A 24931-nucleotide genomic window follows, 5' to 3' on the forward strand; every position below is an offset into this window, starting at 1 on the left:
TTCTATCTGATGCATTGACTATCCCAGCAAGTTAGTATCCAGGTATGCGGACAGAAGCAGAGTTTCTTCCTCCTCTTCCTTCCTTTCCTCTCTCCTTCTGGTCTCCGCTCACTGTCTTCCTTTCTGAGACATGGTCTATAGTCCAGACCCTCCTTAAACTATCAGTAGTCCCCTGTTTTGGCCTCCTGAGTGCTGATATTACAGGCATATGCTATCACTCATCTCAGAATAATTCCATAAGTGCCATTCATCCAAGACTTTTACCTGGGAGTTAGGCAGAACCAGAATATTTATCAGTCTGTGTGTGTAAATTGGGAAAATGCACTAGATAAACCTGATGTGCCCCCAACCTTATACATAAACACCTCAGTTGAAAAACTGTTATATATTTAAAAGCTGCCTACAGGATTGGCTATATAATTTCAGTTCTGGCAGAAAATGAAAATATAGGAGTCTTTGCTCAAAAATTATGAAGGATTTCAAGATGGAGACAGGAGAGCATAAAACTGAAGTGGAGACATTTCTGAACATGGGTCCAAATTCCTCACTGTCCAAGTGCTCCTGAGGTGTGGCCAAGGCTGAGAAGTATAACTTCCAGCATCCTGCAAACAGATTAGTGGACTACCCAAAGCCTGGGAGTAGGGAACTTATTTTGATTCTGTTGAGCTTACATGCTGGCTGTCTCACACTGCACATGCCCAGAAACACCATGTAGGCTTTATTGATGTGAGTGGAGAGGAAGAAGTGGAATGAGGAAAAGAAACCAGGAAAGCATGCTGGGGAGAAGTTGTCTCCCCCTAGGACATTGCAGATGCGATTACTTCTCTGTTTGATCTTTATGGCTAACCAGTCTTCAAGTTGGTTCTAAGACTGGAGTTACAGATTATACCTTCTGTGGAGTCTCACCTCACTCTTTGAAAAACTAAGAAAATAAAAGTTTGTTCTCCTTGGGTAGGGTGAGGTGGGTGTAGTTGCTGGTGACTTTAGTGCTCAGATATCTATTCTGCAGTGGAGTAAAGAGAGAAGATTCTGGAAAACTAAAGAAACCTAGTAGTTTCTGAGCCAGGAGACCTTCAAAGCACCAACTGTAAAGTAAGTCACTCAGTATCAGTGCCTCCCTCAGAGATACCCCATAATTAAGTGGTCCCTCAGTGCAATGGAGCAGATGGTGGAGGGAGCGTCATGTCTACTCTGGCCTGCAAGATGGTCAACAGACCTTGGCTTAGCCCTTATGTCTCCAGGACTCAACATTTTCATCCCTATATAATGGGAAGAAGCAGTAGGCTGCCTTCCCTTTCCTGGAATTCAAGATATGGGTCTTTAACTGTCAAACAGTTAAGGATGCCTGTGGGTGGTGAGTGAAAACCAAAGAAACAGGAGTGAGGAGAGAGGGTGTTTGGGGGACATTAATGGTAGCAAAGGGGAGGAGACGTAGGTCTCCGTAGCCATGCAAGACTTAGAGGTGCCTGATCCACAACAGATGCCAGAGGCTGTGGAAAGTCCCTTTGCCAGGAACCCCAACATGGAGGATATCCCCAGCCAAGTCTTATATGGTAAAATCTGGGGTCTCTGGCCATTTAGCATTTCCTCACAGGGAGGTGGAAGCCCATGGCCATATTGCCATTACTAACGGCAAGGAAAACCCAGGACTTGTGTCATTTATGAGCTAAGAAAGTGCTACTCATATGTATTCTTTAGCTTATGTTCTAACTTTAGTTCAGGTACTAATTTCAAAGACTGTACTTGCCTGGATGCGTGGTATGCAGAAGACAGGGGAACACAGGTTGTGAATAGACTGGACTGTGCTGTGAGACTCAGTCAAAAAATAAACAAGCAAATGAGCAGACCAAGTGAGAAACTGCACTCATCCTTATTTCTGCTTTCTGAGGATTTCCTGCAACTGGAACAGAACTTGATGGTGCCTTGTTGTATGAAGATCTGAAATCCTACAGTCTTCCCTGTTGTATATGCCCTACATCAGTATCACACTTTTTTTTTAAATCATAATAAAATATTTCAACACATAGGGGTATGAATAGGAACCAGTTTGGCTGAAAGTGTTTGCAGTTGGTTATTTGGTGAAGATTCTTATCTACAGTAGGTACAGACAGCCTAATTTTGGTCTGGGTAGACTTTGATCAGTATGCATCTCTGCAACTGACATGAGTCCTCTTCCATAGCCCCATATCTATTTGCTTAGGACTCAGCTCCAGCACCCAGCCTGTATGGAGGCCAAGGGCAATCAGTGGTTCTCAGTGTCTCTTGTCTAGCATCTGTATCTGGAACTTGTTAGAAAATACAGATTCCCAGAGTCCCACCAGATTTACTGGAGCAGAGGTTTGGTGGGTGGGACCCTGGAATCTGGATTTTAACTCATTTCCAAGTGATTCTGATGCTGGGCTCTTATCCAAGGAGCACTTCTTCAAGGCTGTCAGTTAATGCCTTCTAGCTGGCTCCTCTGACAGTCCTCCCTGACAGCTGTGGAAACTATTCCTTACAAGTTGCAGCCTTGCCAATGCCTCTTTCCTACCTTCCTTGACAAAATGAGGAAGAGAGAAACAGTGTTTCGGCACCATTAAATACCTCAACTATTATATATAAAATCAGAAGGGAAGAATTTTCAATTTTTGGAAATGAAACATCCAACCTGCCAGCAGGTACTTCAAGCAGCAGCCATTGGCTGTATGCAGCAGAAATCTACACCCACAATTGTGCCCCCCTTTTTCTAGCAGCATTTTGAAGTCTCAAACTGCCTTGGGGAAAAAAATGGAAAGCAGAAATTCTAGTTACTAATTCAGGCATACCCTCGATAAGGAACTTTTAAAGAATACATTTAAGCTAGGTTCGAGAGAATGGTTTCAAGCAAGTTTCAACACAATAGCCTGTGCCAGAGAAGTAGGTTATGACTAAACACAAGAGTGATAAGGACTATAGCATGCATCTCACCATCTCCTGGCCATGCACAGAGGACACACATTACTAATTGAGCACAGCCATTTTCATCCTTTTGGCAGAGTTCCTCTGATGTCCACTACCCAGACTGCTATAGTAAGTACATGAGATGGAATGGCTTCATGGTCACAGTGTTTACAGAATGTAATGAGTGATAAGGGCAGAATGAACTTTTCTTTTTCTATAATTCTTTGTGGTTGTTAGACAACAGTATGCTTCTGTATCACATGTATTTATATATGCATACCTGCTTGGGATTACATATATATATACACACAATGATGTTATTTTCATAATTAAGCATATATAAGTATAAATTTAAAGATGTCTGGAGCCTTATTGACCTTAGGAGACAGAGACAAGAGAGACAAGACAAGTGTGAAGTATGCTCTATGAAGAGTATGCTTTTCCCAGGGACTGTAGGACAGTTATTACAGTACTAACACATGGGATAATGACTTGGAAGGCAGTATTGTAATTCTAAGCAAAAAGGCCTGAGCACTTCAACTGCTAAACAGAGTTTACCATCAGAAGCAATGACCGTATATTTAGCTGCTCTTTTCCACAGCAACGAAAGTGGCAGCGAGTGCAGGGGTTTCATTTACCAGCTCTGGATCAGCTGCATCTGGGTTTAAATTGTAGCTGCATCATTAACTCAAGGGCAGCACAGCCTGCAGCAAGCCATCTTCTGCATGTTGATTTCCTCACCAGTCTAAAAACTGTACACACGTAAACATCAACTCTGACTCACAGGCTACTACAAGGATTAAATGCACAGCACTTGTGAAGTATGCAGGGTAATGCCAGGCACATGGCACATGCAAGGATGTGCTGCACACTGTAATTATGTTTCCTGGAGATATCTCCTTGGGCTCCTCTTCTAGAACCCTCCTGCTACCGTCATGTTGCCCATCTTCACTCTAAATGATGCCATGAATGTCAGGTTAGCAAGGAACCTTTCTCTGCAGAGATTCATCCAAAAATAACAACCCCACATAGTGAGCACACATCCATCTATATACAGCATCCATTCCCTTACCCAGTCCTTCCCTGCAAGCAGCCTTCTTGTACATAATCATCTATGGTGGAAGGACTGTTCTAGTAGCTACTGGAGATGGGCATTTATTCACTGAACTACAGTTAGCATGCTCTCCCCTGGATAACACCCCTAATGGCATTCTTACCTACAATTTCATGCACTTAACAGCCATATGCTCAGGCTACCGTATAGTTTCACAGGTTGCAAACTGAGCACAGGAGTGTTTTTCATTCTGTAATAACATATACAGCAGCCCTGACTGATGCTCTAGGTAAGTCCAACTGATCAAAATTAATCAAAAAGCTGAAAGTGACCAATAAGGTGACTCCTATTAGTCACATCCATGATAATCATGAGCTGATAATCTCCATCAAGACCAGAGTGGTGTGTTGCCTCCTCTACAGAGATTTCAGTTGACCCTATTGTCCACATGAGGAAGGGGATGGATTAGCTGTCCCTCACTCCAGTGAGCCACCTTCAGAGTGCCAAATATGCACTGACCTTATTCCAACTCTAGTCTCTCTCTTCATTCCCTCAAACTCTGTCTAGCTCCCCAAACTTTTACCCTGTCACATGCTTTCCTCCAAGTATCCACCATCATCAGCACTTCTGAAAAACATACAGTTGAACAACAAAGTTCCACACACTAGGTCAGGTCCCAGGTTAATAAAAGCACATGTGTTCTCTCCTTCTAATATAACTGTGAGCCCCATGAAGGCAGGTGGACTCAAACAACTACATATTAATGACATATTGATCTTCTTGAGTGGTGTCACATCAGGCTCTACATTCTTTTGTTCAACATCCTAAACAACTTTAGAAGATACTTTGAAGTTAGTGCAATTTGCCTGTCTTGTAGTTTCCAGATTCTACTCCACTGACCTTCACTCACACACATAACCGACACTTCCACACCCTAGGTGCCAAGCAGCCTTACTCTGCCTTCTTGGTATTTAACCTGATGGTCCTCATTTCTGGGCCCAGCCTCCATGCTAACTGCCCCATCCACTCCAGTCACTGACCCTCATAGTAGATCCATTTGCCATACTACTCCAGCTTGGACATCCAGTTGTGTCAATGCCATCTCCCATCCCACCCTTTGCCCCAGAATCAGCCCTCTCAGAACCTCTTTCCACATCTAGACAAAGTCACATAGCTTGTCTCCAGGCTTCAGAAGGCTTACCCACTCTTGCCCATACTCTCCTTCCCATCAGACCTACAGCAGTTACGATGGTCCACTCTAAACGCCATCCTATTGCTCAATCTGCTCAGAATTCTGTTTTTTCCTTGGGAAAATCTGTACTACAGATGTTTCATCTCTAGGCCAGCCTGATTCTCCAAACTAATCCACAAGAACTCTTTCCAGCAGCTTTCTCTCTCTCTGTTCTTATTCTATCTAAGCTATTTGTCCTCAGTGGTCACTCAGGTCTCTATTTCCCAAGTCCTCCATGCCAGCAAGCCTCTCCTCCTATCTCCAAGGCTGTATTCTCCCTATGGTCCTCCCCTCATCTCTGTATTCTCCCTATGGTCCTCCCCTCATCTCTGTATTCTCCCTATGGTCCTCCCCTCATCTCTGTATTCTCCCTATGGTCCTCCCCTCATCTCTGTATTCTCCCTATGGTCCTCCCCTCATCTCTGTATTCTTCCTATGGTCCTCCCCTTATCTCTGTTTTCTCCCTGTGGTCCTCCCCTCATCTGTGTATTCTCCCTATGGTCCTCCCCTCATCTGTGTATTCTCCCTATGGTCCTCCCCTCATCTCTGTATTCTCCCTATGGTCCTCCCCTCATCTCTGTATTCTCCCTATGGTCCTCCCCTCATCTCTGTATTCTCCCTATGGTCCTCCCTCATCTCTTAACCTCTTCTTTCCTTTCATGGAGTGTGACACTGTGTTTTGTGCTAGACAATACTCACCCATAGCAAAGATTATTAAACACTGAGTATATTTCCCAGTATCTACCACAGTTACAGGCTTAATGAATAATGGTTTTTCTGAACACTAAAATTAATCTCTCCCACAACAAGCACAACCTTCTTCTCTGGCTCCATATTTGGTAGGCAAAGGCTTTGGCAACCTCTTTAAAATAATCTTGCACTTTTCTATGGAGTGGCATTTCTGTACACTCTTAGAGATGTAGGGTAGTATGTATGTGTCTTTGGATTTTCATTTCTGTGAAGAGACACCGTGACCATGGCAACTCTTACAAAGAAAACATTTAATTGGTGTGGCTTGCTTACAGTCTCAGAGGTTCAATGCATTATCATCATGACGGGAGCATGGCGATATGCAGGCAGATGTGGTGCTGAAGCTTAGAATGCTGTGTCTTGTAGGCAACAGGAAGTCAACTGACTCACTGGGTAGTATTCTGAGCATAGGAAACCTCAAAGCCTACCCCCATGGTGACACACTTCCTCCAAAAAGACCACACCCACTCCAACAAAGCCACACCTCCTTACAGTGCCACTCCCATGAGATTATGGGGGCCAATCACATTCAAACTACCACAATGTGCAACTGCTAGCTCTCTCAAAAAACAAGAGATAGGGAGAACAAGAGCTCATGGCTAACAGTGTCTGCCAATCCAATATACCTATAATAGCCAGTGGTGAGAACCAATGGTACTGTACATGGGGCTGAGAAGAGGTACACAAGGTCAGCCCAAGTGAGCTAGTGCAAGCTGACTCCAGCATGCCTCAACTGGAACATAATGTTCATTTTCCTCCTTGAATCATGCCTCATTACTTTTCTGTCACTGTCTGTCTCTAATGCAGTGGTTCTCAACCTTCCTAAGGCTGCGACCCTTTAATACAGTTCCTCATGGTGTGGTGACCCCCAACCATAAAATTGTTTTTGTTGCTACTTTCTAACTTTACTCTTGCTACTGTTATGAATCATAATGTAGACATATGTTTTTTGATCGTCTTATGTGACTCCTGACCCCAAGGGGGTCAGAACCCACAGATTGAGAACCATTTCTCTCATGTGTTTCACTAAACCTTACTTTTTTTCTACTAGTTTTCAGCTTGAAAGTTATTTCTTTTGTGCAGTTGTGGCTTGAATATAAAATGCCCCCATAAGTTCATTTACTTGAATAGTTGGTCCCAGCTGGCTGCTGCTTTAAGAGGTCGGGGGTGAGGGGCTGCAGAAATGGCTTCATGGTTAAGTGCACGTGTTGCTCTTACGGAGGTTCCAGGTTCAAGTCCCACCACCCACATGGTGGTTCATAGTCATCCATAGCTCCACTTCCAGGGGATCTGATACTCTCTTCTGTCTTCTATTAGCACTAACCATGTCCATGGAACCCATACCTTCAGGCAAATACTCACATGCAACATAAAACTAATACATTTTGAAAGGGGGAAAAAGGTTGTGGCACCTTTACAAGGTGGAGCCTTGCTGGAGGAGTGGATCTCTGGGGGCAAGCTATCATGGTTCTTTCCCAGCTGCTCTTTATATCCTGACCAGGCGCCTCAGGCTCCTTCTGCCATCCCTCCATGATGAACTGTATCCTTCTTTAAACCATAAGCCAAAATAAACCCTTCCAGTCTTAAGTGCTTCTTGTCAAGTATCTGGTCACAGGAAGAAAAGTAAAAAATACAGGAGCCCTCCTGATCCCCCAGGACCCCCGGACCATGGAACTACCCACATACTGCAAGGACCCAGTGGCTCCTCTGTGACTGCACTATGATGCTGTGAAATAGTTGGCTGTGACCACTTCCCACTAAATCTGTTAGCCTTTAAAGCTGAGGAGCCATTTATTCTTCTTAGGAAATCCTCTTCATTGTATAGAAAGTATCCATTGACAGCTTTTTGATGGAAGGAGACAAAGAAGAGAAGGGAGGAAAGACGGGAAGAAGGGAGGGAGGGAGGAAGGGGAGAAAGGAAGGAAGAAAGGAAGGAGAAGGGAAGGAGGGAGGAGGAGGGAAGATTGGTTGACCACTGATTTTCTTCTTTGTGGCTTTTGCTTCCGTTTTTGATGTTGTTTGTCCATATTGCAAACCAGTTTTCTCTTTCTGCACCAATTCTTCTGGGTGGCTAAGAGAAACATTGTCAATTATATTGTGTAATTGTTACTTTTTGCTTTTTGTTTGGCTACCAAGCTCTTTATTAGCAAAAGGGGGAGCAAGTCTCAGGGAGACAGGGTATGGGGGAAGGGAATGTGTTGGTAGAGTGTCTTGTGTTAAAATTGCATCCAGTTGTGAACAGTGAGTTAATACCTACAGGGATCAGCCCTAGGATGGCTTTGAATCCCAAGTAGATGAGCCTTGGTAGAAGCTGGTCAGCAGGGACCAGACACAATTCTTAATGTCATGCTGCTGAGTACTGAGTATTGTGTAATTTGTTAAATGCATTTCTCTTAATACCATGCAAGCCACACCAAAAACACCGAACCTCCTCTGAGCAGAATGCACAAACACAGCAGTACTGGCAAATGCTACACACAATGGAAGGTGAAGGATAGAGTGGGACCATCAATTGTCCCTTTATGGGCATCTGGCAGTTGGTGAGCTCACCCCAAATTGTAGCTCCCTGGCAGGATCATAAAGCGAGAAGGCTCTTTACTCGTCCCCTGACAAAGGCAGGAGGGGTTTTGATGTGCGCTGTCTGGGATGAAATGCAGTCCAGAACACATCACTCTAAGCACATGACATAAATAACAACATTAAAATCACTAGCACCATTACTGCAAGCCATAACAACAATTAATAACACAGGGAAACAGAGTGCAAGACAGCAGGCACGCCTCCTCAACACTCTTAAGTTTCCCAGAGAAATCAGAGCCTGTAAGAGCAATCCAATTTATCTGGTACCCAACCTCCCAACACACGATCCTTAAATATGTCAGTGTCTAAAGAGTAAGGGAAAATTATCGACACAGAAGTGGAAGTCGTGGTTCAGTAAAATATTTAATGATAGTAAATGGGAAATATGTAGAGACCCTGGTAGATAAGAACCTAGTCAGCCAGCTAGAACTCTCTGGGATTTGGGGATGGGTGGTGGTGTATTGTGACAGGGAGAGTTCCTTCCACAGTGAAGCTGGAGGAGGGGCAAGGATGCAGCACTTAAGAGGAACCCAAAGCATGGAGGTGGTGTCCTATTGGGGTATGCTTCCCAATGTGACTCCCAATTCCATAAGTGGTTTTTTGACCCTTCAGTACATTGAGAGAAGGAGTGAGTGGAAGGATTATGACATTTCCTCTAAAGATAATATATGAAGTGGCTGTCTGCTGGATGTCGCTTAAACATGCTTTGTTGAGTTAAAATGTTATTGGGAGATGCCACTCTATGGCTGTCCAGTGACATGAATCAAGCACTTCAGTGCCAGGAGCAGTGAAGAGGACAGCCTGTGCAATAGCTAATAAGAACCGAAGAAGTAAAGACAAAGAATGTTGTAGAAGAAAATAAAGTCAGGAAGGAGACCCAAATCAAATAAGTAAAGATTACTTATAAAGGAATGATGTCTGGAATGTTTTAATCTAATATTAAGGCATCTCACCCACACTACATTAATTAGGCTGGGTCTATAGACAGATTGGCTCTACAACCTGTTAAAGAAAGATGAGTTTTTCTAGATCAGTCTTTTGGTGTGATTTCTCGGGAGCACCCAGCAGCAACCTAGGCTGGGATTCTGTTCTGATGCCTGGTCTGGATGTCAGTGTGTGAGCACAGGAAAAGGAGAACTCAAAGTCGGGGGAGAAGTCTTGGCCCAAAGTCACTGAGATGCCATTTTTAGCGAGTGGGATGCTAGATCAGCTTTGAAAATTGCTTATTCCTATCTTCATGACTAAGTACGCTACATCTCTCTCTTTATCTGGGTTTCCTGGTCTGTTTCCATAGCTATTCCTGAATCTTTGAAAACTAGAGCCAATGTCTGTGCTTTCCCAAACAAGCTTAGCCACTGTGACCAAGGTCCCCAAAGATTCTGAGCAACACTCTTGCATATTCTAGTGGTCCAGGTTCATATTCTGAAAAGAATGAAAGACATCTAGAATGGTAGGAAGACAGTGTTTGGACAACAGGAAGACAGAGACAAGGGGTGTGAAGAGCCATACCTGCTCCGATGACCTCTTCAATTTTCACAAAAGATACATCAATCTCCTTGGCAAACTCCCGGACAGCTTCATTGGGGTCCTCATAAGTGAAGGGATCAATGTAGATCTTCATCCCTGGGGAGCCTTATTGGATGAGACAAGCAGGTTAACATCCCAGACAGGATATGGGTCACTGTTGCTACTGATGTCCCCAGCACCAAAGGTATTCCTGGGAGGGACCCTTCTTTTAACTGGGTTGCTGTAAACTTCCTCTGCCCCATCTCTTTTTCTTGGGCTTCCTCATCTCTCTTTTCCCTGGACCTCTCTGGTTCTCTGCCCTCTACTTCTCCTCCATAATTTTTTCTCTTTCTATGCTCTTGATGAAATATGGAACAGATTACTTATAAGTGACAGATCGGGACCAGTTCCCACACCAGGCACTCACAGAAGCCGAAGAAGCTGATTGATGCCAACCAAATGCATTAGCAGAAAAGTGGTGGTAAAATGGTAGGGTAGATATCAATATTTATCAACTTGACAACTTTCCTGAGTGGAGGCCATGGTTAACGTTATAACTGAGGGCTGTGGTCCATGGCCACAAGAGGGATGAGGATAGATATTTTTTAAAAAGGAAGAAATTGCTGTTATAAAACCCTTAAGACAGAATTGCCAACACTGTACACCAGAAGAGAAAACGTGAGGAGAAAGCTTAGAAAATACCAATGCGGAAGGAGCAGCGTCTACATAGGAAGAATGGGGTGAATGCAAGAAAAATTAAAATTGAAACCCCCATGCCTTCAGATACACTGAAGTATGAAAAACAAATAAAATGGTAGATGAGAAATACATAAAGGAATATAGACCTTGTCACTGATGTGTACAGTGGCAAGATAGATAGGTGTGCTTGAGGACAAAATAGAGAATTGTCATTGCAGGAAAAAATACTTCCAAAAAGTAGAGGACAGGGGACTAAAAAAGCAAATGGAACACAAAAAACTAATGGATTCATTTGAAATGTAATTTTTCAACTTGTTTGATGTGTCATTAAGTGAAGTGTAGAAATTGTTTCCACAGTGCCGGGATGGTGAAAGGCGGGGCCTCCAAAAGACAGGCTGTATGGTCTATTGCTGCCTGTGTTGTGTGTCTATGGAGGAGGCTGATCAGCGGGGACAGGTCCCTGGGGTCTCTATGTGTGATGGTGGGGATCCGAGCTGAGGCTGGGCTTCAGGGTCCTTGTCTCTGCACCTCACCCACACCTGACTCCCTATGGCCTCCCAGCCTTGCACCCACACTCCAGTTCTGTCCTTTTCCATCAGAAAAACATCTGATGCCTCTCTCAATGTCTTGATCAGCACCTTATTCAGGAAAGGATTAAAATCTTATGATTCAATCCAAAGAAGGAAGGAAGATACATCAAAGAAGAAGAGAGATTTATTTTTTTTAAGCCAAAGGAAGCCAAATGCCCTGAAATGAGAAATAGATTTTCCTACAAGATAGGTTCTTTTGTTCTTAAGCAAATACTGCTCCTACTATTCTGGAGTGCTTGTTTGAAAGTAGTCATTCTAAAAAGCTTCTGGTGGTGGGATTGAGAGGTTAGGGATATAGCTCAATCAGTGAAGAACTTATCTTGTGAGCATGAGGACCTCAGTTTGACCCAAACATCCATGTAAAATTCATGGCATTGAATTGTAATCCCAAGTGCTGGGGAGGTAGAGACAGGTGACTCCCCAAAGCTCACTATCCAGCTAGCCTGGCCTAAAATAGAAGGGTTCCAAAGAGAGATTTTGCCTCAAAAAAATAATTGGACAATACAAGAGGAACAAGAAGCAAGGTTGACCTTGACCACTGTCCATCCAACAAATGTGTACACATATGCTCATGAACCTGTACTTGCACCTCGCCTTGCACCACATACCTATACATACATGAAAAAGTCTATAAAACCTGATGATGTCTCTGACTTTGGAACATACTAACTAAAATTTGTACAAAGCAAACAGAGATCCTTACTTCTATGTCCAGTCTGTTGACACCATGAAACACTATTAACAAACTTCATGCTCAAAAACCATGCAATCGAGCTAAAAATCAATGGCAAAAAAAAATCTCATAAAGATTTAAGTAAGTTTATGATTTTGTCTTGGGCCACATTCAGAGTAACTATTGGCTGCAGGAGGTTTGCTGCCCACCTGAGACATTTTACTTTCTGGGAGATAGCAGTATGTGTGCACACGGGCATGAGTGAGAAAGCTCTTCAGTAGCAATGGACCAAGGGTAAAGCAGAGATGAGGCATCAAGGATTTCTCACCTGCTGTGCAGAGCAGGTAAAGAGCAATGCAAATGGCCAGACTTCAAACTCTTGAGAAGCCCTGGGCAGCAGCCAGCCCTGCTTAGGGTTCACCTAGAAACTGCCCTAAAGGCCAAGCTATGAAAACAAATGGTTTGTCTGTGGCATGCTAAGAAGTGCAGGAAAGGAAAGAAAAGAGGAAATTGAACAGGGAGCAAACGTTGCTGTGGTATATCTTTCTGTATGCTGTGAATATGTATGGCTCCCATTGGATAATAAATAAAGCTGGATTGGCCAATTGTAGGGCAGGGTGGAGCCAGATGGGAAAATCCAAAAGAGATAGTGAGAGAAGAAGGGCAGAGTTGAGGAGATGCTGCCAGTCACTGCCAGGAGAAGCAAGATGTGAAAGTACCAGTAAGCCAGGAAGCCGTGGAGCAAGACATAGATGAACAGAAATGGCTTGAGTTGGGTTATGGGAAATAGCTAGCAAGAAGCCTAAGCCTTAGGCTATGCAGTTTGTAATTAATGTTAATCCTTTGAATGATCATTTTATAAGTGGCTGTGGGACCCCAGGTGGGAGAGGTTTGTCTGGACCTTGGGGCCTGGCAGGACTGGAGAAATATCCGCCTAAAAATCATGGCAAAGGTAAGGTGTGTCCTTAGGCCATTAACTATTGGTTATTATAGCTGGCTTTATCTCCTTGAGGACACTCTGTGAACTTGAAAGAGTGGCCATAAGCTTCAGAATGAGCCCTCCCTAGGGTGAAGGGAGTCAAGGTATTTCCATAATGATTACCATAGTCAAACTTCAGGCACTGAATGGCCAGTAACACAAGCAAGAGGGAGGCTCTAAGGCCAGAGAGTGCAGTCAGGCAAAGAAACGCAGATGCTGATGGTGGAGGTCAGCCAGCATGATGGAATGATGAAGGAGGCAGACAAGACAAAATCACTCAAAATGCATAAAAGAGGAGTAACCAAGGACACCAGGGTAGTGTCAGTAAGCTGTGACTTTCCCTCCTAATTCTGTGTGTCCCTGGTGCTGAGATCTGCAGGTGACATTAGACGCTCCCCAAATACTTTACTAATCTTGCATAATACAACAAGTGCAGACTTATCTCTTCCAACAGCCTTTCCACCAATAGGGGAAATGAGACTTTCCTTCCAGCTTGCCTGTGAGAATAAAGGCCCTATGACAAGTGGCAGGCCCAGCACAGTGCCCCATGTACCGGGAAGACTCCCTGACTAATAGACTCATTACTGTTATCAACAAATTTGTTCTCAGAAGTGTGTGAGGAGGCAGAAAAGGAAGTGAGGCATGGTGGGCAGTGGGGAATGTAAGCCACTTAGGGTTATATTAGTTACTTTCAAAATAACTACCTTGTTATTTTAGATCAAGGGCTTTTAAAGATGTATGCTAAGCTGTCCTGAAGGAGTTCTTCCATGGAAACTAATTAAACAATCTAGAATGGGCTGTAATGAATGGTTTGCAAGTAAAGACATATATGAGGATGAATGGGAAAGGATTCTGAGCTAATGAGCTTTACAGATATTGGCTCCAGCCAGTTTGGGGAAGAAACTATTCCCAGAAGGGAGACAGCTCATCTCTTGATGGAGCCTCTGTTCTTTAGGCCAGCAATGTGTCACAAAGTGCACTTAGATGGGGGAATGTCTACCCTGTGACCATGCATGCACTTAACTCCCCAAGAGACATCTGAGGAATTGAAAAGTGTGAATACGTGTGTGTATGCATTTGCACTCATGTGTACATACATGTAACATCACAGCAGCTGTGCTGTGTCTAAGGATTTTGGCTGTCACTGAGGCATTTCCTCAGAAGACAAGAGGGTTGCTTAAAGCCCAGGACTATGATCTGTTGAAATGCCCAACCAAAATGAATGCCCTAAATCCTACATCTAATGCATCACTAAGAATCACTCCTTGTTTTCCTTGACATTGAGTAAAAGCATTATTATGTGGAGGAAGGAAACTGGGAAAGTTCAATCAAGGTCTAAGAAATGGTTCACATTTCATGCCTTTCCTCTAGCCACATCCTGGTAAGAGTCCAGTAAGGCAGGAGGAAGAGATGGCCCTGGCCCAGGTACTCCAGCTGCAGGTAGGGGTCTTCATATTCCAAATTAACAGAGGGATTTGGCTAAGCATATGAATACAATGGATCTCCTTGCAAATACCTCCCCATATGATGACAGATCTCCCTAGACCATGCTCCCAAGCTCTAGCCAGCCTTTCTCAAATCCCAGAAGATGAAAGGGGGAAAAAATGCCTTTCGCTAGGCAGAACAGGTCATTTGTCTTTTGGCTCATTTTGTGTTTCTGCATAAATCCCGCATCAGCCTGTTCCTGCTCCCACTTGCCAGTGAGCAGTTTTTAATTATCAGGAAAATGGTATTTAGTGCAATGAATCACCAGACAGTGAACAAGGAATCAAGTCAGCAACAGAGTAAGGCACAGACACTGGGAGACTGGGTGCAGAAGATGATTGTGAATGTTGAGGAAATCCTGTTAGAGGACATGATGACAATATCAGAGGTAACAGACCCCTATAACATATGGCATTTTATAGTGATTGATGTGACCTTTACAGCATTGTTAGTAATAGAAATACTGTTAAAGTGTTAGCCATATCTGAGTTTCCATTTTTTTTTTAATCATAGATTGCATATCTTCGGCATCAAAGGGGCATGTGTGGACTTAAACTTCCAATTGTTAGTGTCTTGTTTGTTAGCGCTTTGCTAGTAAGCACACCCCCAGCTTTCCCATCAACTAGTTTACAAATATCCAATAAAGATCTAATTTGTAAACATGTTCGTGGGGAGCATGGCTTTACTGCTGTCTGGTACCTTCTTTCATGGCATCAAATAGTTGTGGAAGCAGAAGAAATTCTTTTCTACTGTTAGAGGCCCTGCACCAGAGGATCAACAAAGGGGGCTAAGATGAGTTCTGGATGCAAGAAGTCTTACTTGGGGAATCTGAAAGGTTATAGAGACATTTATAAGTGCCAAGAGTGTAGGGGGAAACCAGAGAGCTTACTGTTGTAAATAGCAGGTGACATTCATGGACTCAGAGCAAGGGGAGAAGACCCACTGCCCTTGTGCCAGCCTGGTGTGCATTCTGAGTATAGAACTAGTAGCAAGGACATCTGCAGGCCAGTTGTGACAACTGATCCTAGGGCTTCAGAGGTTCCAGCAAAAGCCAGCTGGCCTCTAGCTGAGGGAGGATTGCTAGAACCTACAGGTTAGTCTCAGAGAATGAGTGAGTTGAGTTGACTCCAGGCATTAATATTCTTGTGTCCCAGCAGGTCCTGATAGAGTCATAAGGAGATAGGGAAGTATGCCTGCTAGTATCTCATTCTGAATCCAAGAGAGACCGTGTCACCTTGTGACAGTTTCATCCAGGTATTTGAGCACCAGAGGGGAGCCATTTAGAAGTCTGTGCAGTCCTTGAGGGTCCTTCTCTGATACTCTGCCTCTGGGCATCAAGCCTCCCTTCTTTCCCTCTACTCTGCTAGACATCCAACCAGCACTGTGGCATCTACAGGAAAGGTTCTTCATGTGAGTGAGACATGAAATAGGCCATAAAAGGGCACGATGCTGGGCAGTGCTGAATCAGGAGGCCACAGCTAGTAATGGGTTGCAAGCACTGTAGAGACTGGAGAAAGCAAAAGGCCATGGATGCCACTCTTCAAGATCAGACTGCTAGAAGCTCCAGAACTGGATTAAATCTGGAAGGACAACAGGACACGTTACCTCAAAGGAGAAGGTTGGAATGTCCAGAGAGAGGCTTGGTACCAGGTGTGGAGGAAGAGGGAGACCAGCTTGAAGCAGAGGCAGCAATGTTGACAGACAAGCACTGGGGCCCCAATTACCAAACACAGCGATGACTGATGTCACTGGGCACACAGAGATGACAACTCTTTTATCGGCAGTGGAGGGGTATTCTGAGAGCAGGCCATTGGAGAGCTTATTTTGCTGAAGAAGGGACAGTAGGCTGGGGAAGTGGTTGTGAAGTGGTCTCAGCAAAATAAAAAAAACAAAACAAAACCTTGACCTTTGCAAAAAAAACAAGTGTAAGATGGCAGCATTTGCAACCAAAGTGTTGGAAGGATGACAACAGAAGAGGCAAGGGCAAATCATCCTGGAAAGTTGCTTAACACCTGCATGCCTGTGGGTACGTATGACCAGGATAGACAAGTTCTTCTAGGCAGGGACCTCTGCTGCTGGACTGCTGAAGTCCTACTGGGAACCCAAGGACAATAGACGATGATCCTGGAACTACTGGAGGTAACAGTTGCAGAGGCTCTGCCTAGGAGCCAGCAGCATACACATGGGTGAATCCAGATCTTTCTATTTATTTGCCATTTAACAAATACTGACTGCAAACTTGGCCTCCTTTTGTACCAAGGAGTCTTTCCTTATGTGCCTGTATGCCTTCACTTATATATGATCTAATCTTAGTGTCTCAGTCCATCTTTTCTTTCCAGGGTCCTCCTGTCCTGCATATCAAGTCTCAGGTGATTTCTTGGGGGCTATCGTGAAGTTCAGAATGCATCAACCACCCAGAATGCAGTAAGTTAGACATAATTCTGGGTGTGACTTCATCCTGTCTCTCATGTAAGGCAGGAATCTTTTTAATAGCATCCATTATTAAAAACTCTCAAGCCCTAGCCTCATTGTAGAGGAACGTCTTTAATAGACAGCCCATGTGAATCTGGCAACATGCTGCCACTGAGTCAGACACTGGCCACACCCAACACAGTCAGGCTGCTCTTCTCTGGACTGGTGCTTGGCAGAATGTGTCCTTCTTGAAACCAGACAGGTCCCTAGGACAAAGTCCATGACTCTGAGTGGGTTCTTAACAGCACAGAGTAGATGTAAACATTTAATACAGCAAGTGCTCAAAATGGGAGTTATTAATATTCTTCATCAGTAGTGCCACTGAGAGTAAGCATGTGATCAGCTAGGTTTATTTTTTCACACAAATAGATAGTAAGTGGGATTGCTCCCTATTTGTACTGCTTCAGTTTTGTTTTAACCTAAACACTAGGTTCCAGATTTATCCTGCTAACATTTTGTCTTGCAGATTTCAAATTAGCATTCAAAGCTGTTGGGTAGCTCTGAATTTTGATTCTGTCTTTTATGGTGTTAGTTCTGCTTCCCAACTGTTACCTACAAACTCGATCAGCATCCTCACACTTGCAACTGACTTGTGAAGTTAAAAAAGCAATCAAACAAACATGGATTGAACAGGACAAGAACTAGAATAATGCCAGGGACCTTTCTCCTAAGTGACAGTCACTAATTCACTTTTTCTCCAAATGAAGACAAAGTCTGTATCTACTTAACAATGCCTTCCATTATACCATAAGGTATTTTTGCCAAAATAATCATTTGCTACCCATAATTCTTGAATTTACTAAATGTAATATCTAATTAAAAGAGACAAGGTCCATAAATTTTTTTCTTAATCACCTCTTGTCTATTCCTAATGATGACAGAACTCAAGTTCATTGTCTCAGACCCATGTTTTTCACAGTGCCTTGAGGCATTTGTCTGGGCCTGGACTTAAAACTACATCCTCTCTCTCTTTGCTTTCTCTGAAGATTATGGTGGTTCTTGATCTCAAGTATTATGAATGGCTTTAATGTCTTTTTTGTCACACATAAGAATCATGTGCCTAGGGAGCCCCACCTGGAAAAGCATGCTGATTTATTTGATTGATATGGAAAGACCCACTTCAACTGTGGGTGGTTGTAGTGGGTAGCCATCCAAGCCTTGGCCTGGAAGTTCCAACCCCCACTGAGGCTTCAGTAATGGTCACACCCACAAGGCAGGGCTGAGGGAGGATGCTGAAGACCCAGGATTGAGAGGAGAGGCTTCTCTTGGTTCCTGGACCCTGGATGCTGGAGGTAGTCCAAGCAGAGTTCTCCAGAGAACACCACCGGACTGCACCATACTTTTCCCAGACCCTGCAACATATCCCTTCATTTGTAAGTTACCCCACAAAATAAACCTCCCTTTTAACTACATGGAGTGGCCTTAATAATTTCACCAAAATCTGGTGCCCAACATGGGGCACGGCCGCCATGACAAGCGAGATGTGAGGTACTGGTAAGCCATGAGCCACGTGGCAAAGTATAGATTAATGGAAATGGGCTGAATATAAGAGTAAGAGCTAGACAATGGTAGACCTGAGCTAAAGGCCAAACAGTATAAATAATATGAGCATCTGTGTGTTTATTTTATAAGTGGGTTGTCGGACTAACAGGGCTTGGCACGGGCTGGAGAGAAGGTCTCCAACTACAGGTGGTGCGTTCTGGTATCATTGCAGATGAAAAGGTCATGGCAGAGAAAAATTATCTCCCTGCCTTTTGTTTGCCTGACCTCCTTCTTGCCATTGAGTTATCTGTCCCACTGCTGCTGCTGATTGCTATACTACTATCAGCACCAGCATGTCCAAGCTTCAGGCCAACCTTTCTTTGGGAATAGAGACCAGCAGTTCTCCAGGAACCTTCAGAGATCCTGGGGCCAACCTGAGAAAGCTGAGGGCCCCAGCTTCAAGAAATGAGTGGTTCCCAGTTCTCAGCTTCCATGTGTGATTCTGCTGTTATTAGCCTGTGTGTGTGTGTGTATGTGTGTGTGTGTGTGTGTGTGTGTGTGTGTGTGTGTGTGTGTGTGATTATTCATCCCATTGGTTTCAGTACTCTGGAGAATCCTGACAAATACGGGTCTATATCTCATTTGTGGTTTTTTTTTTTTTGTTGTTGTTGTTGTTGTTGTTTTCAAAACATGCTAGTAGACATTATAATTTATATCTTCCACTCAGAGGCAATTTTCTTAGGACTGATCTCCTAAAGTCCTTAACCCTTTCACAAGCCCCGATATCCCTTTATCTCTAACCTCATGCACCCCACCCAGTCCCGAAATCAAGAATGACCTATGTTCCCTGAACACCTGTTTGCATTTCCCCAAAATAGAAAGATCCATAACTTCCTGAAGTTAGGTTCCTAAGCCTCCCTGCCCTACCTGGATCATTCTGTCCAGGTCATCCATAATTAGTCAACAACTTATGAGAACTGAACCAAGAAACCAAGACAACATACTGTCTACCCATTCCCAAGCATGAGAAGCCCATGTTCCTTCCCATCCACCCTCAAACACTAACCTCTGGCTCAATAACTTTTTATCAGACTAACTGACACCACATACAGCATATTCTCTTTCTAGCTTACCCTCCAAGGAGTGTCTTTCCACCAATTCAAATTCCCCTCTACATCTCTGTTCACTAAAGTCTAGACAGTAGTTCTCAACCTGTGGGTTGTGACCCCCACAGGGGTTCCATATCAGGTATCCTATATATCAGATATTTACATTATGATTCATAACAGTATCAAAATTACAATTATGTAATAACAACAAAAATAATTTTATTGTTGGGAGGCTAACCACAACATGAGGAACTGCATTAGGAAGGTTGAACATCACTGTCCTAGGGTAGGGGTGAAATATGAGCCCATTCCTGAATACAACATCATGTTTTCCAGTAACCAAATCTGCCATGCCTTGACTCATTAGAGAAGACAAGACTGTTGCAAATATTTCTTTTCTGTCTCTTTGAATCACTGCATCACTTTAAAAGGGAAAGTCTGTAAGACAAGAACCGCCATCTCCTTCATAATGCCCCCTAGAGAATCCAGGGGAGTTGGGGGGGCCCCAGACAATGGGGAACAGAGCAGATCAGCTGCTGCAGATGCTGTCACTCCAAGACCAGGAAACTCTCAGAGCTTCCAAAGCACCCACACTCCACAGAGGGCATTCTTATGGGGAGTTCAGGTTCAGTTATGTATCTGCACATACAAGTGGACACATTTGAGCCTTTTGACTCTTAGAATGGGACTCCGAGGTGGGGATTCATAAACCACCAACCAGGGCATCTGGGATTAGACATAGAGCTGCACCCAAGACTAGGCACATTGAGCCTCTGCAACATGGAGAGACCATGGGGTCTGCAGCCAGACTCAAAGGGTGCACAATCCACCTCTTCAACTCCCAAGCTTTGTCACTTGGGAAAGTCACTTGTCCTTCCGAGATTCCTGCCTGTCTCCTTGAGTGGTTGTGGAGACTATGGGAGTCAGACAAGCTACTAGATTAAAGTTTCCAGTGTAGGGACAGATAACACCTTCCATAGCCATCCCACCTCAATGTCTGCCCTCCATCCCAGCTGGGCTCCTCCTTCACCAGAGCTTCAGTTTTTACTTCTGCTCTTTGTATGCTGGGCCTTCTTCTAGCAGCATGGTCCTTGGATCACAATTCTCCAATAGTAACGGCTTCAACCAAAGATGTGGTTTTTCATAGGAGGAAAGTCTATAAATGCAACTTAGTGCACAAAGGTGTGAGCTTAGAGAACCCAGGTGTGTGGGAGGGGGAAGTGTCAGAGCCCAGATGGTGTGTGGAAGGAGGCAGATGTCAGGGGTTGATTGAAAGAGAATGGTTGTGCATAGAAGAGAAGGGTATTTAGAAATGGCTCATACATCTAAGGTAGCCTAAGAAGTAAACTGAGGCTTCCCATAAGAACTGTACATCCATCTAGCAATAGGTGAAACTCACTGACTGACTCCAGCCGTGCTCACTGGTGGTAGCATGGGCTCAATGGCTGAAGACTGGGGATTAGTTCTTCTACAGAGACTAGGAACCAGAGATAACCGCCCTCTGTGGCTATCCTACCACTCTCCCACACAGGGAGTCATGAGCATTTTAGAAACACATCTTTGTACACCAAGTAGCCTGGCAGAGGCATGCTTCAAGAGAAGAACAGCCAAATATCAGGCTGACGTTGTCAAAAGAGCATTATCACTCTACCATGGATGCCTGGGGATCCTCTGTGCCCTATTGGAGGAATGGCAGACCTTTAGAAAGAGGGTTCTCGACTGAGTCACTTTTGGGCACTGTTATAAGTCTCTAGACTTCAAAATGAAATTGCATCATTTGAACCCAATCATGTACTCTTGGGGTCCTGACTGCTTTCAGGCCAAAAGCACCATCTATAACTGTTTTATCTAAAGAACCAGATCTGAAATGGTCATCTAGTGGCTCATCAGAGCAAGGAGCTGGCCCAAAACAGACAAGGAAGCAATGTCAGAAGCCAGAGCTAGAGGAGAGAGACAGAGAGCAGGCTTTGGGACAACTCTGAGGTACCAGGCCTCATCTTCTACATATCTTCTGAGAGTCAGATACCAAAGTCCGAATTAATGAGCTGGACTGGGGAGTCCTGATGCCTTATGGTGGCTTCTCCTCACAATGGCTACCCTGTACACACCCTGGTTGTCAATGGTTTGATCGTATATAAATCTTCAGCTGTGCCATGATTGAAAAGCCATATACAGAGTGACTTTTGAGCAGCCCAAGCTCCTACCCTCCATATTAGAACATGTGCTCCTTCATAGCATGGTTGTAGCTGTGAGCACTGCATTCCTTGTCTCAGATGACCTTGGAGAAGGAAAGTAGTCTGGTTCATGAGAATTTTAGTCTTAAAAGCCATTTTTACTTACAAAATAACCAACCCAGTGAAATGAACCCATGCTTCAGGTTATATGTGTCTATGGGATCTGCTCACTGCTGAGTGCTCAGGACAAAAGTGGTTTAGGAAACAGGAGGAGGACTGGAGTGTGATGTAGCTTACAGGGGAGATCCCAGTGTGCTGGGGAAGATTTCTTGGGGCACTTGTGGAATTCAGAAAGAGTCATTTAGAAACAGTGTCTTAGGTAAGGCTCCAAGTACCTGCTTCTGGAAGTAGGGAGATGGCCCACCTTCCCTCCTGGGAATTGTTCTAGACTGTAATGCTGGAATCATTCAGAGAAAGAAGCAGCAATTTTGATATAGAATTATATGTATGTTGGTGAGGGAAATTTGAGTCACAAAAAAAATTATACATATGCTTAAAAGAGAGAGAAAGAGAGTCAGGGGTAAGATAATGAATGAGAGTAACTTTTAAAGGTACTATCTAAAAGAAAAAGGCTTGGGAGATACTTCAGCACTTCAGCCTCCTGGGCTCTGTTATCTTTTTAATTCCCTGCATTCATGTTCTATGGCTTATCTGTGAATTTGGTTAACACATTCCCCAGCCGCTCAACTGGATAAGATAAGGTAGAAGATGTTAATAGAGAACCCTCCATCTTTCCCCACTGAGTGTGATTTCAGGATTCATTGACTTGCTAAACTCTGTCTTCCCCTGTCTCAAATATGGCTTATCAGTGCAGAAAGTAATCTCCCACCAGGATTCCAGTGACTGTCCTTAAAGGGCGGGCAGTGGACAGCCCGTGGTCTTCAGGGACTTGCAGAGAGGGGCCACTTGGGCACTGAGGGCTTGTCAGACATTTGCTGCTATACCTGATCACCACTGGACTGGCTCTGAGGACCACTGTATACACATCCTGGCAGGGTGTGTGCTCTCTACTCACCTCGGCCTGTGCTGTAATGCTGGAGTTTATCACTGTACACAGCCTCTTTGCTGTAAGCTCGCTTCCTGCAGATAGAGAAGAGGGGCTTTCTTAGCAGGACCACACCCAGCTCTTATGCCCAGACACAGAACTCAGCCCCAGTGTCTCCTAGGATTGAAAACTGGGGACTCCTCACTGGAAGGTTTTGTCCCTGCTTTAGCTCACATTCTGTCAGGCCAACACACATTCCCTTGGGCAGAGGCTTCAGCTTGCAAGACTTGCAGGTATCAGGAAAGGCTGTGGGCATCTGCCAAGAGGACAGTGGTGCTGAGGGCTCCCATCAGAACCAGTGAACTGCAGAATGCTCGGTGGGAGCCGACTACAGGACTTTGTAGGCAATTTCTGGGATAACCACCCAAGGCAGCAGCAAACAGTATTAAAAATTCACAAGGCCTCCAGGCCAGTCTGTGTGCAGAGCTCAGCTCACACCTTCTCTTCCTCACCCCCTTTTTGCCCGCTTGCCTTTTGCTTGCTTCCCAGGGCCTGAGCTCTCTAACCAGAAGACCGCCCGTGCACAGCTCTGATGCTCCAGTGGGTCAAATGCAATTTTGTAACTGTCACTCTGAGAAGTCCTTGTGCATGAGGGGCTAAAAGTCTTGGCTGAAATGAGGTTGGAGGATGGATGCTGTTTACTTATAGTCTTGCACAGTTCCCATAGCAGGTTTTTATCCAAAGGCACAAAGAAAATAAATAATCTTGAGATTTTTAGGCTGCTGGTCAAAGAACTTATCCAGGCTGCCCAGCTTGAAAAAGGGCCAACATGGGAGAAGCGTACATAGAGAGGGGCTTCCTGGGTTCAGGGAGGGTAGAGTGGAAGACCTACCTGCTGCAGACGATGGAGATGGCCACCAGAGACACAACAAAGACGACCCCAGCTGCTGCGGAGCCAGCAATCAGGGGTAGCTGCTCTCTCAGCTCTGACTTGTAATCATCTAGGTGAGAAAGTAAAGAATTAGAATCCTTTCCACATGCCCCATGCACATGGCTGGACTTGGTACATGACACCCCAAAGACACTAGATATATGGGTATGTGTGGGTCCCACTTTCTAATGCTTCTTCTGAGTGGGCAACAGCAATAAAGACTGAACAGCAGGGACAGCTCTGGTAACTCAGGGCTGCTGACAACTGTCTCCCCAGAGAAGGTGACGCCCAGCCTTCACCACCTTGCTCTGAAGGTTTTTCCAAGTCCTTTCCGCCGTATTAAGACTAAGACCAAAGGAGGGGAATCAAAAGCTGTTGCTGAAACAGCTTAAGCTTGAAATGCAACTTATCAACAGACTCATTGAGCAGATTTTTACAGTTTATCTGTAGTCAGCCAGTGCTGCGGCAGGAGCTGTGGGGGATGAAGAGATGCCAGAGAAATTGCCCAGCACTCTGAGCTCCCACTCGACGAGAAAAGGATTGAAGTTTCTGCCAAGGGCTAAAACAACGCTGCATTATGTGCAGAGTGGAACACCTCAGGGTCATAGAAGTGGACAGAGAGATGGTCCAAACCCTGATGTTGCCTGTGCATTCTTTGTAGTCTTGGGGGAAATTATCTTACCCCTATGATTCTCAAACCTCTTGACAGTTGATAAAAGGTCAAACCATGTGAAGAGCTCATCATCCCATCTGACCTACATCACAGATGTGCCCAAATTCTACTTCTCTTGAATCCATGCCAGCCACCTAACTCAGCTTGTTATCCTTACTGTGGTGGTAGCAGTTGTCCATGGATGCTGCTAAGAAGCCATGATCTACAGCTTTAGACCCAGGCATATGGAAGGTCAAACTGTTTATATTTTATTATGATTAGAGTTGTCAGATACAGCAAACAAAAGCACCACCTGCACTTCAGATAGATAGTGAATGGTATTTTAGTATAAATATGCACCACATATTGCATGGGAGATTTTCATCCTTAAACATTATTGATCCGGAACTCAAATGAAACTGATCTCCCTCTATTTTATCTGGCAACCTCAATGGCAAAGCTCACGACAGTAAGGGTCCCCACAAATCATACCAGGATCTCTGTGAGTTAAACTCACACTATTTCTGAGCCCCTCCTCAAATCTACTGGTGAAGAACAGGGTGTCTGCATGTTTCACCAATACCTCATCAAGGGTTTATG

General features: G+C 44.4%; 1 protein-coding gene across 3 annotated transcripts in view; it reads right to left on the reverse strand.

Annotated features, from left to right (window-relative positions):
- Ephb1 (EPH receptor B1) overlaps window positions 1-24931 on the reverse strand; it is a 394573-nt gene that overhangs the window by 61794 nt on the left and 307848 nt on the right. For all 3 annotated transcript variants that reach the window (XM_036192519.1, XM_036192518.1, XM_036192520.1), the window contains exons 8-10: window positions 23641-23749; window positions 22779-22843; window positions 10044-10166 (exon numbers count right to left, since the gene is read on the reverse strand). In XM_036192519.1, coding sequence (XP_036048412.1) covers window positions 10044-10166; window positions 22779-22843; window positions 23641-23749 — 297 coding nt within the window. The remainder of the gene's footprint in view (window positions 1-10043; window positions 10167-22778; window positions 22844-23640; window positions 23750-24931) is intronic.

This window comes from Onychomys torridus, chromosome 7 (genome assembly GCF_903995425.1).
Source record: "Onychomys torridus chromosome 7, mOncTor1.1, whole genome shotgun sequence".
In the NCBI taxonomy this organism is placed as follows: domain Eukaryota; kingdom Metazoa; phylum Chordata; class Mammalia; order Rodentia; family Cricetidae; genus Onychomys; species Onychomys torridus.